The sequence below is a fragment of the Bos taurus genome, chromosome 12, assembly GCF_002263795.3.
Source record: "Bos taurus isolate L1 Dominette 01449 registration number 42190680 breed Hereford chromosome 12, ARS-UCD2.0, whole genome shotgun sequence".
In the NCBI taxonomy this organism is placed as follows: domain Eukaryota; kingdom Metazoa; phylum Chordata; class Mammalia; order Artiodactyla; family Bovidae; genus Bos; species Bos taurus.
Window position 1 is genome coordinate 19,166,378 of NC_037339.1, and position 13,094 is coordinate 19,179,471.

The window sequence follows — 13,094 nt, forward strand, 5'->3', positions numbered from 1 at the left end:
TCAAACTCATGTCCATCAAGTCGGTGATACCATCCAACCATCTGTCGTCCCCTTCTGCTCTCACCTTAGTCTTTCCCAGATCAGGGTCTTTTCCAATGAGTCAGTTCTCTGTGTCAGGTGGTGAAAGTTTGGAGCTTCAGCTTCAGCATCAGTCCTTCCAATGAATATTCAGGACTGATTTCCTTTAGCAGTGACAGGTTTGATCTCCTTGTAGTTCAAGGGACTCTCAAGAGTTTTCTCCAACACCACAGTTGAAAAGCATCAATTCTTCAGTGCTCAGCTTTCTTTATAGTCCAACTCTCACATCCATACATGACTACTGGAAAAACCATAGCTTTGACTAGATGGACCTTTGTTGGCAAAGTAATGTCTCTGCTTTTTAATATGCTGTCTAAAATGGTCACAGCTTTTCTTCCAAGGAGCAAGCATCTTTTAACTTCATGGCTACAGTCACCATCTGCAGTGATTTGGAGCCGAAGAAAAGAAAGTCTGTCACTGTTTCCAGAATGGCAAACTACTTCAGTATTCTTGCCTTGAGAACCCCATGAACAGTATAAATGACAAACTCAAATCCAAATCTAGGCAATCTAACTGAAAAGCTATATTCCTTATCAAGTTAACTGCAGTATGGATGAAATTAAGAATGTTTAGGCTATTTTTAGTTTTAAGAGAGGTTATAAAAGGGCAGACATTTCCCTGCCCTCTCCCTGCATTTATCAAAATAAAAAAGGTATCTAAATTTGTTTAAAAGGCAATTGATTAGAACCTCCCTAGTGGTCCTGCAGTTAAGACTTTGCCTTCCAAGGGTGTGCAGGTTGGATCCCTGGTCAGGGAGCTAAGATTCTACATGCCTAGTGGCCAAAAAAGCCCCGAAAACATTAAACAGAAGCCATATTGAATAAATCCAACGAAGACTTAAAAAGAAAAGAAAAGGATGATTTTAGAACTGTAAGTAATCCAAACCCATACTTTTAGTGATGAAGAAACTGAGGTCTAGAGGCGGAATGTCCTCTAGAGGTGGAAGGTGTAAAGAACATTTTATAAGAAAACATAGTCTTGACAAATCAATAACTTATGCCATTCTTTCTAAAAGTTAACTTTCTAGAAGATGTGGTTGCTACGCTGCTGCGTCGCTTCAGTCGTGTCTGACTCTGTGTGACCCCATAGACAGCAGCCCACCAGGCTCCCCCTTCCCTGGGATTCTCCAGGCAAGAACGCTGGAGTGAGTTGCCATTTCCTTCTTCAATGCATGAAAGTGAAAAGTGAAAGTGAAGTCGCTCAGTCGTGTCCGACTCTAGCGACCCCATGGACTGCAGCCTACCAGGCTCCTCCGTCCATGGGATTTTCTAGGCAAAAGTACTGGAGTAGGGTGCCATTGCCTTCTCCGGAAGATGTGGTTTCCTGGACTTAAATCCAAACACTGAGATTTGCTTCATGAACAGGAAGCATAACACAGAGTAAGCCTGCCACCGTGTGGCATGGGCCAAAACTCAACGTTTGTTAAATGCTTTATTCCCATTTACTGTGTTTGCTTCTAGTTTATTTAACCAACCTAGATTTGATGATGCTTTTGATAAGAAATTCACACTCAGCTCTGTCAATGCTATAGGTTTAAGTACTTTTTAATTTCAGGATACATTTCTTCACCCAATTCTAAAAACCACTGCAATATTTCTGATCCTACTACAGGGGTGACCAACTTTTAAAACGTGGCCTAGGCATTCTCACAAGAGGATTACTTACTTTGGTGTTCACAAACAAAGAAACAAATTTAACAACTAGGAAGATTAATCTCAGTCTACTCCATCTGAGGCAAAGAGCCAGCTCATTGGAAAAGACACTGATGCTGGGAAACAGTGAAGGCAGGAGGAGAAGGGGATGGATGACAAGAGGATGAGATGGTTGGATGGCATCACCAACTCTATGGACTTGGGTTTGAGCAAACTCTGGGAGATGGTGAAGGACAGGGAAGCCAGGTGTGCTACAGTCCATGGGGTCGCAAAGAGTCAGACACGATTTAGCAAGGGAACAACAACAACTCAGAAGTGAATCGATGAGCCAGATTAGAAGACAGAATTCCCGATCATGCAATGGGGATTTCTAAAGACTCTTTGAATATGGATAACACATCCCTAGGAAGAAGGAATGCCAGAATTTAGACAGAGTTCACCATTTCCTAGAGTTTTAGCAATATACAAGCTTTATATGTTGTAACTCGCCAAGCAGACATTTCCCTGCCCTGTCCCTGCATTTATCAAAATAAAAGTGATATCTAAAAAAAGTCCTAAAGTTGTTTAGGACTTTCTTGGTGGTAGAGTGGGTAAGAACTGGGTTTGATCCAGGGTCTGGGAAGATCCTCATGGCTCAGACGGTAAAGCGTCTGTCTACAATGTGAGAGACCTGGGTTCGATCCCTGGGTCGGGAAGATTCCCTGGAGAAGGAAATGGCAACCCACTCCAGTACTCTTGCCTAGAAAATCCCATGGACAGAGAAGCCTGGTGTCCATGGGGTCACAAGGAGTCGGACACGACTGAGCGACTTCACTCACTCTGGGAAGATCCACATGCCTCGGAGCAACTAAGCCCATATATCACAAATACTGAAGCCTGCATGCTCTGGAGCCAGGGAGCGCCAACCACTGAGCCCACGAGCTGCGACTTCGGAAGCCTGTGTACCTAGAGCATGTGTTCCGCAACAAAAGAAGCCACCAAAACGAGAAGCCTGAGCACCAGAGTTGGCAAGTAGCCCCCATGTGCCACAGCTAAGGAAAGACCCAGCACAGCCAAAAATAAATAAATAAATAAATAAGATGGTTAAAAAAACCTATTCTCTGTGAATTACGCTAACTTCTCTATGAGAAAAACAAATGATAACCATTTTTATGTATATATTTGACCATAATCTAATCTGAGAGGTCCTCCATTTTTTACTAAAAGGATATTTGTGCAAAACTGACAGCAAATATTATACTGAATGAAAACATTAGATGTATTACCACTAAAGATAGCATGGATTTTAAAAAAAAGCTACAAATGTTTTTGCACCTCTCCTATGGACAGATGGAGTTTGTGTATCCTCACTTGGAAACTGGGTAGGCTTATGATTTGCTTGTAACCAATAAAAAGCAGAAGTGGCCTAGTGTGACTTCTCAGGCTGGGTTAGAAAGGGTGATACAGCTGCCTACTTGTTCCCTGGAACTCTGGCTCTTGGAAGAAATCAAATGATGGAATGGAATACAGAAGGCAGAAACATTCAAACCCAGGTTTCCATGTCAATATATGAATTAGAATACGATAGAGACTTTCGGAGAAGGCAATGGCAACCCACTCCAGTACTCTTGCCTGGAAAATCCCATGGACGGAGGAGCCTGGCGGGCTGCCGTCTCTGGGGTCGCACAGAGTCGGACACAACTGAAGTGAGTTAGCAGCAGCAGCAGCAGCAAAGGTGATACTTAAGTTAGCCAGGAAAAAAAAGAGAGCTTATTCATTAAATAGTATTTATTCAACTCATCTAAGTTGTTGGTTTTATCGGCATAAGGTTGTCCATAATATTCTCCTCATCAAAACATTTGAGTCCGTTCTAATGAGGTGGACGCACCAAGAGCCTATTATACAGGGTGAAGTAAGTCAGAAGAGAAAGACAAATATCGTATATTAACACAGATCTATGGAATCTAGAAAGACAGTACTGATGAACCCATTTGCAGGGCAGCAATGGAGATGCAGACATAGAAAACAGACTTGTGGACACGGCAGGGAAGGAGAGAGTGAGACGAGTGGAGAAAGAAGCGTGGAAACATATACAGTACCACGTGTAAATAGACAGCCAGTGGGAATTTGCTCTATGACTCAGGGAACTCAAACCAGGGCTCTGTAACAATCTAGAGGGGTGGGATGGGGTGGGAGGGAGCTTCAAGAGGGAAGGGACATATGTATACCAATGGCCGATTCATGTTGATGTGTGGCAGAAACCAACGCAACATTGTAAAGCAATTCAGTTCAGTTCAGTCGCTCAGTTGTGTCCGACTCTTTGCGACCCCATGAATCGTAGCACGCCAGGCCTCCCTGTCCATCACCAACTCCCGGAGTTCACTCAGACTCACGTCCATCAAGTCAGTGATGCCATCCAGCCATCTCATCCTCTGTCATCCCCTTCTCCTCCTGCCCTCAATCCCTCCCAGCATCAGAGTCTTTTCCAATGAGTCAACTCTTCGCATGAGGTGGCCAAAGTACTGGAGTTTCAGCTTCAGCATCATTCCTTCCAAAGAAATCCCAGAGCTGATCTCCTTCAGAATGGACTGGTTGGATCTCCTTTCAGTCCAAGGGATTATCCTTCAATTAAAAATAAGTTAGAAAAAATTCTCATCATTTCTCTTAATGTCTAAAATCTACAGTGATGTCTCTTTTTTCGTTCCTCATAATTTTGTTTTTCTTCATCAGTCTTATCGGCAATTTATTGACTTTATTAATCTTTTCAACTTTCTCAATTTTGTTTTTTCCATTTAATTGATTTCCATTCTATTTTATTATTCCTCCTACTTATTTTGTATTTAGCTTGCTTTTATTTTTTTCTCTCGAGATTGGCACTCAGATCACTGATTTGTACATCTTTCTTTCTTTTCTCATATAAGCATTTAAGTGTAAGAGTTTTCCAAGGCTTTTGCAGTAACCCACAAATCCTGATATACTGTATTTCATTTGGCTCAAGATATTTTTTAATTTCTTTTGCAATTTCTTAGGTGGTCCATGGGTGTTTTAGAAGTATGTTATTTATTTATTTTCCATTTAAAAAATCATTTACTGATTTTTGGCTGCACTGGGTCTTCACTGCTGCGCGGACTTTTCTCTAGTTGCAGCAAGCAGGGGCTACTCTTCGTTGTAGTGCGTGGGCTTCTCATTTCGGTGGCTTCTCTTGTTGCTGAGCAGACTGGGGCTCGTGGCCTTCTGTAGTTGCGGCTTGCAGGCTCACAAGCACAGGCCCAGAAGTAGTGGTGCTGGGGCTTAGTTACTCCTCGGCATGTGGGAACTTCCTAGATCTGGGAGCAGACTCGTGTCTCCTGCACTGGCAAGCTGATTCCTAGCCACTGCACTACCAGGAAAGTCCCAGAAGTGTGTTATTTAATTTCCAAAAATGTCGGGGCGGGGGGCGCTTTTCTACGTATCAGTCCATTACTTTCTTATTGTTGTTCAATCACTATGTTGTGTCCAACTCTTCTGTGACCCCGTGGACTGTAGCCCTGACAGGCTCCTCTGTCCATGGGGTTTCCCAGGCAAGAGTACCGGGGTGGGTTACCATTTCATTCTCCAGGGGATCTTCCCGACCCAGGGATCGAACGATGGCTGGTGGATTCTTTACCACTAAGCCACCTGGAATGCTACCTTATTTCCCCTGTGGTCACACTAAGGAGTATACTCAGTGTGATTTCAATTCTTTTATCATCTTTTTCTTGGCCACAAGGCACAACTTGTGGGATCTTAGTTCCCAGAGCAGGGATTGAACCCAGGCCCTCGGCAGTGAAAGTGCAGACTCCTAACCACTGGACCTCCAGTGAAGCCCCCAGTTCTTTTATAATTATTGAGACTTTTCTAATAGCCCACCGTACAGGCTACGTTGGTGAGCGCTCTGTGCTCCTTCACTTGGTCCCCATGCAATTATTGTGCATACTGACAAGACAGCATTCTGCTCCAAAGTGGCAAATAGGATCCAGGTAGAAGCAGGCTCCCTGCTAGGAAACAGACTGCATGCTCCCTTAAAGGAATCAGACCCCAACTCAAAAAATAAGAACATGACCCCTCTGCTTGTTACCCCATTTGTCTTCTGATTCAGGGTCTCCTGTTTTCATTCTGCTTGGTTCCATGGAAACTCAGAGAGATGATGCAAAATGAGCACGCTATTTTCAAAAATTCAGAGAACAAAAATGAGCCCTTGAAAATATTTTTAAAAATCACAGATAAAGACTTAGTCTAGAGATACTGGCTCCCGAGAGGTTTGACGCAGTATCTGGTCTGAGTGAAATTAGTCTCAGGCCAGGTTCGCAGATCTTCATACAGAATTGTGGGTGTCAGGAGTCGGTTGAGGGCCGGGAAGCAGGCCTCAGAGTTCGGTTCCCGGTGAAGGTTCCCCCACTTCAGGGTTGCTGAGGACGCCTAGGTCTGTTGCAGGGCCATGGCCGACTCGAAGATGCTGGTGCCGGAGCTGAACGATGCAGAGACGATGGGCGCTGAGACATGGTGTTTTGAGAAGCTGCTGCTGCAGGCCTCCAAGGAGCTCCAGCAAGCCCAGACAAGCAGACCGGAATCCACACAGATACAGCCTCAACCTGGTTTCTGCATCAAGACCAACTCAGCTGAAGGGAAGGTTTTCATCAACATCTGTCACTCTCCCTCCATCCCTCCACCAGCTGACTTGACTGAGGATGAGCTGCTTCATATGCTGGAGGAAGACCAGGCCGGGTTTCACATCCCCATGAGTCTGGGAGAGCCACATGCGGAACTGGATGCAAGTCAGTGCCTTGAGAAGACCCAGGAATCTACCCCCCACCGCCACCCCCCCATGATCCTTTCTTCCCTAGGACCAAAGATTCCAGGACCCGGGATCACCCTCCCTCAGAATCTAGAAACTTGTTCCCCCACGCCCCCAACCCCCTATCTGATCCTTTTCCCCAAGGCATATCTCTAACCTCCTGCTGCTGCTAAGTCGCCTCAGTCGTGTCCGACTCTATGCGACCCCATAGACGGCAGCCCAATAGGCTCCCCCGTCCCTGGGATTCTCCAGGCAAGAACACTGGAGTGGGTTGCCATTTCCTTCTCCAATGCATGAAAGTGAAAAGTGAAAGTGAAGTCACTCATAAAAAAAAAACAAAAACAAAAAAAATCATAGATAAAACCAGAAAATATAACAGAAGGGTTAAAAGATAATGTTGAAGAAATCTTCCTGGAAGTAGAACGGAAAGGCAATGGTGTAAGGGACTGTCCTGGTGGCCCAGTGGTTAAGACTCCGAGCTTCCCCTTCAGGGAGCACGGGTTCCATCCCTGGTCAGGGAACTAAGATTCCCAATGCCACGTGGTATGGCCAAAAAAAGAGCAAAGGTGTGGAAAAGGAAATATGTTTTTTAATTAGAGAATAAGTCAGAGCTCAACAACTAAATAATAGGATTTCCAGCAAGAGACATAAAAACTGGAGAGGAGAATCAAGAAGACGTCCCAGAACTGAGAGTAACTCACTTCTAGGAGTAGGTAGCGGAGTGAAGGACCTGCTAAGTTTCCAGTGTAATGGATGAAAAGAGACTCATATCAACACACGTGATTATGAAATCTTAGAATTCCTGGAACAAAGAGAAGATTTTATGAATCTCCAGAGAGAAAAAAAAGTCACATTTAATGGATCTTGGTCACACTTAATGGATCAAGAGTCAGTCTGGTTTCAGATTCTCAATAGTGACAGTGGATGCTGGAACATAAAGAAGCAACGCCTTCAAGAGGGGGACTTCCCTGGTGGTCCAGTGGTTAAGACTCTGTGCTTCCAATGCAAGGGGCGCAGGTTTGATCCCTGGTCAGGGAACTAAGATTCCACATGCCATACAATGTGGCCAAAACCAAAACAAAACAAAAAGTCCTGAGAGGAAATAATTCCATCCTAGACTTTCATACCCATCGACACTGTCAAATTGGTTGCTAGAGTAAAATAGTTTCAGAGATTCAAGGTCTCATAAAATGGTACCTCCCACACATCCAAGAAAACATGCTCCATCAAGACAACAGAGTGACTTGACCCAAGAAAGGGGAAAACCTGGAATCCAAAGCAGAGGACGAACACGGGAGTGAGTTCAAGGGGATCTCACAGAGGATGTGCGGACCATGTGGAGAGTGACCAGTTTCAACCGAGGTGGCGTTTCTTAGAGGCTCAGTGAGGGCTGTTTCCATCAAGCTCTCTGCAGTCATCACACTCTCTTTACCTGGAGGAAAACGCTCCCAGGCCACCCTGGCTCAGATTCGCGTCTCTAGCTGCTAGGCCTTGAATGTGTGCTGATGAAGTCTCTCCCTCTTCTCTCTACGCCCCGAAGCCAGGATCAGCTGAGGACACTCCCTGAGGACGCACCCCAAGAGGTATTCTGATTCGCCAGCTCCTGAGAACTAAAACTACAGAGCAGTCCATTCCCAGTGACCACGGATAACCAGTACTGACCCACACTTAAGGCCTGCCAGCTACCCCAACCACAGTGAGCTGTATGCTTCCCAAGAAGGGCCGTGCCCACCAGCTGCCCCAGAAGGGGCTCTTACAAAACTCCCAAGGGAGCTAAAGTCAGGTTCAGAAACTCCATGGCTCATCTTTCCCTGGGAGCCCTCATCTATGTTCCTTCTTAGTGAGATCTGCGCTTGTTTCATAAACTAATGTAGATGTCATGTATGATACAGGTGAGGGGCTTAATCAGTGATACCTCTTTTTTAAAAAAACTTCAGTTTAGGACGATGTTTCCTTTGAGGTGTGAGTATATGAGTGACTATGCTGTGTGTGTTCAGGGTTGTACATACAAAGCACAATGAGGGAAAAGCAAGGGCAATGTGCATCTGCCCAGGTAACAGAGGCTTCCAGAGAGGGCAACTTTCAAATTCTTGCAGAAAAAAACTGTGAGACGGACAAGGTCCCAGAAGCTTCTGAGCTATGGCAGAATCAGAGGTTTTATATCTCTTATATAATTTTATATATAATTTATACCTCTTCTATTTTTTTAATATTTTACTATGGAGAAGTTCAAATGTATGTAAAATGCAAAGACTAATACCATATACCCCTGATCTACCTAGCTTCACAATTTCCAATTTATGGCCAATCTTGTTATATTTATATTCCAAGCCACTTATTCTCCTTTGACAAGCAAATCTCAGAGTCACATAATTTCTCCTGCATTTTAGTCTTATACTTCTTACAGCCTTCTCATTATTTAACAAATTCTTATTTAAAATAATAACAGAAGATAATTAGGTAGACAACTAGGTATATGGACTAACTAGCAGATAATTAGGTACATGTACCAACATGAAGAAATCACAGACACACTGTTAGATGAAATAAATAAGTTGCAGACATCACAATTACATTTAACAAAAGGCCCAACCAAACAAAAATAAGTAATAAAATAGACATGTGCTCCAAAATACATAAGCCTATCATAGAAGGATAACTGCAAAAATGTACATTGAACTGTGGATTCTAATGATCTCTGAGAAGGGGAGTAGTGATTTGGGGGTTGAACTTAGGAGCTACACCTTGTAGACTTTTATATTGTTTGACTCTCATACAGAAGAATATATTCATCATCACTTATGTAATGCTTTTTAATAAAAAGAAGAAAATCGAAGTAAACACTTTGCTGCTTGCTGCCCAGAGTGACAGGAAGTCATCTGGGAAATGGAGAAAAGTCTCAAGTGCTGATTGGAGTTTCTGAGAAGTGACCTTTCACACTCCTTCCTAATCAAGTGATTTTTTTCTTGCCAACTAAAAATACACTCTCCAGTTCAGGAAATGTGGCTGATTGAATAGCAGCTGCTGCCAACGGCCTACTTTGCATATTAAAACAACCTTAGAAGAAAAGTAGCAAAACCTCCCTGCCATCAGTTCCTGTTTGGACCAAGGCTGAAGCTCATCACACACGTCTCTCTTGGCCTCCACATTAGCCTTCCTGTGTATTTTCACAAGACAGCCTCTGGCCACGGTGTCAGGAAACTTCCTGCAAATATTGTAAAAGCAGAAGCTGAAGGAGCTTGAGTGCGAAGCTAACATTCTTCAGATCTTTCTCAGTTTCAAAGAGCAGATCACCCACTGCTGTTTCCTTTTCCTGTGTGTTTTTTAAGTGACAAAGATCCACTGCCAAGATACTATTTCTGTTCAGAGCCAGCGAGAGAGAGCAAAGAGAGACAGGCACAAAAATTTCCCCCAGCTCCACCATGGTGGAGAGATGGTGTTTTCAGTAAAATGGAAACTAGAAACATGGAAAAGGTCTGGAAGATGAGCTGTGCTGTAAATGTAAAACACAAGTCAGCCAAAGTGATAATAACTCAAAGTACACTTTGTGATGCTAAATACAGACACTTAAAGAGTCTACAATATTATACTCTGTATCTAATTCTATTACATGATATCCTAGTCTCCATAAGCATGAGTAACGTTGACCTCTCCCATTCATAAAGCATGCAGATGCATTTTGAAAGATTTACTTTTTTTAATTGGGGAATTCTCTGGCAGTCCAGTGGTTAGGATGCTTTCACTCCCAAGGGCCTGGATTTGATCCCTGGTCAGGAAACCAAGATTCCACATGCTGAACAGTACAGTCAAAAAAACAACAACAAAAAAAACCTGATAGAGTATACAGAGCACTGCTCATAGCTGCTCAATAAAGTGTTGCATTGAATCTGTTCTGTGGCAGCCGGGATGGGAGAGGAATTTGGGGGAGAATGGATACATGTGTATATATGGCTGAGTTCCTTTGCCGTCCACCTGAAAATGTCACAACATTGTTAACCACCTACACGCCAATGTAAAAAAGTTCAAAAAATCGCATTGTATTTATAGAATATTAGAGCAGAATGAAATTTAGAGATGACCTAGTCCTACCTTTTTGCTTTACAGATTAGAAAATGGGGTTCAGAAAGATTAAATAACTGACCCAAGGCAACATAGATAGAAGTAGCAGATCTGGGCCTCGAATTCAGATCTCTAGTTCGTCAATCTGCCTTCTTCCTACTATATGATGGTGCCTCACGATTCCAGGCTCACTCTTCTGCTGTCTCTCATTTGCTAGACAGCAAGCAGGAATTACTGCAGCATTTCCTTTGATTTCTTTTCTTTGGACTTGACGACCGAGCTATCTAAGCAACCAAGTATGAGCACCTGGGACATGCCCTCCCCCCACCCCCGTACACACACACTGATAATTCTCGTTAAAGACAATCTTGGAACAAAGCATGTGCTGTAAGAAGACAACCTTCTACCATGGAATGCTGGGGAAATACAGCAGACACTGCTGCTCACTGAACACTATTCTCACTTCCTTCTTGCTTAGACTAGTGCAACTTTATTCAGCTATTGAGAAACAGAGACAGTGTGTTCAGAGGTGAACCCTGCCTGGCCAAACCAAGTCATTTCATCCTCTCGGACAATGAGATGTTAGAACTGACTGGGAGGCTTTGGGGGAGTATTTCCTTCCTGATACAAGGAAGGTGTGGTACCCCTTACCACACACACACAGCCCATGCAAGACCACGGTAGCCACACCACAGACTCACAAACGAACAAAACAACAGTAACCTCAACAACACAGTGCTGCCTAGCTTTCTGATTTTTCCCAGTTGCTTCCTCCTATTAAATATAGCAGCCTGAAGATATCAGTCATCACAATAAGATGCTTGCCATTTACAAAGCACTTCCTTGGTGAGTAACACGATGTGATAAAAAAGAAAGAGATGAATTATAAACCTCAGCAAGATCATGAGCGAATTATTTATCCCGTCTGAGCCTGTTTCTTCATTGGTAAGATGAGAGAATCACAACCCCCAGCTTGGTTCCTGACATTTTAATGAAAGAATGTGCCGGAAAGCAGAGTTGTCACCCATTATGAGAGCCAAATCACTGATGCTCCAGATCCAAATCAGGATCTGCTACAGAAGCAAGGGCTTCTGACCGGCCAGTGTTTTGAAAATTCTATTTTCTGGGGGCATCATTTCTACTGGGAAAAATATAGTGACACTGTTCAGGAAAAAAAGAAAGCTGCTTGCTGCTGCTGCTAAGTCGCTTCAGTCGTGTCCAACTCTGTGCGACCCCATAGACAGCAGCCCACCAGGCTCCCCTGTCCCTGGGATTCTCCAGGCAAGAATACTGGAGTGGGTTGCCATTTCCTTTTCCAATGCATGAAAGTGAAAAGTGAAAGTGAAGTCGCTCAGTCATGTCTGACTCTTCACGACCCCATGGACTGCAGCCTACCAGCTCCTCCGTCCATGGGATTTTCCAGGCAAGAGTACTGGAGTGGGGTGCCATCACCTTCTCCAAAGCTGCTTAATCGTCCTTAATTTTGACTTTATAATTTTTAAATAAAATTTTAAACTTCTAACTTTAATATAGTAGTAGTAGTTCAGTAACTGAGTCATGTCTAACTCTTTGCAACCCTATGGACTGCAGCACACCAGGCTTCCCTGTCCGTCACCAACCCCTGAAGCTTGCTCAAACTCATTTATATATATATATGCATACATATATGGTGGCCCAGATAGTAAAGAATCTGCCCCTAATGCAGGAGACTCGGGTTTAACCCCTGGTTTAAACCTGGAGAAGGGAATGGCAACCCACTCCAGGATCCTTGCCTGGAGAATTCCATGGACAGAGGAGCCTGGTGGGCTACAGTCCATGGGGTTGCAAAGAGTCAGCCACAACTAAGTGACTAAACACTTTCACATATAAGGTAAACCATAAAATTATATATCTATAATAATTATATAAATTATAGGTATATAATTTTATATTTTATATATTTAAATATATATATTATATATATATATAGGTTTACTTTCAACACTTTAGACCTATTTTTTTAATTAAGTTATTTTTTAAATTTTATTTTAACTTTACAATATTGTATTGGTTTTGCCATATATCAAAATGAATCTGCCACAGGTATAAATGTGTTCCCCATCCTGAACCCTCCTCCCTCCTCCCTCCCCATACCATCCCTCTGGGTCATCCCAGTGCACCAGCCCCAAGCATCCAGTATCGTGGATCGAACCTGGACTGGCGACTCGTTTCATATATGATATTATACATATTTCAATGCCATTCTCCCAAATCATCGCACCCTCTCCCTCTCCCACAGAGTCCAAAAGACTGTTCTATACATCAGTGTCTCTTTTGCTGTCTCGTGAGGTGGATGAAACTGGAGCCTATTATACAGAGTGAAGTAAGCCAGAAAGAAAAACACCAATACAGTATACTAACGCATATATATGGAATTTAGACCTATTTTTTAAGACCGTTTTAATACTATTTAGGCAGTTCTTCAGCACATATGGTTCCAAGCAAACGAAAGAATCTCCAGGCACCAGAAGCAC

The 13,094-nt window shown here is 43.3% G+C and overlaps 1 protein-coding gene across 1 annotated transcript; it reads left to right on the forward strand.

Annotated features, from left to right (window-relative positions):
- Positions 1–5,955: 5,955 nt before the first annotated feature.
- Positions 5,956–6,863, forward strand: LOC132346702 (PIH1 domain-containing protein 1-like). The gene is made up of 2 exons (XM_059892158.1): positions 5,956–6,030; positions 6,162–6,863. The coding sequence occupies exon 2, from the start codon at positions 6,166–6,168 to the stop codon at positions 6,676–6,678; it is 513 nt and encodes a 170-aa protein (XP_059748141.1). The 5' UTR covers positions 5,956–6,030; positions 6,162–6,165; the 3' UTR covers positions 6,679–6,863.
- The last annotated feature ends 6,231 nt before the right edge of the window (positions 6,864–13,094 follow it).

Bases quoted from the DNA above. Each gene is read 5' to 3' on its own strand.
- LOC132346702 (XM_059892158.1), top strand. From the start codon at position 6,166: ATGGCCGACTCGAAGATGCTGGTGCCGGAGCTGAACGATGCAGAGACG.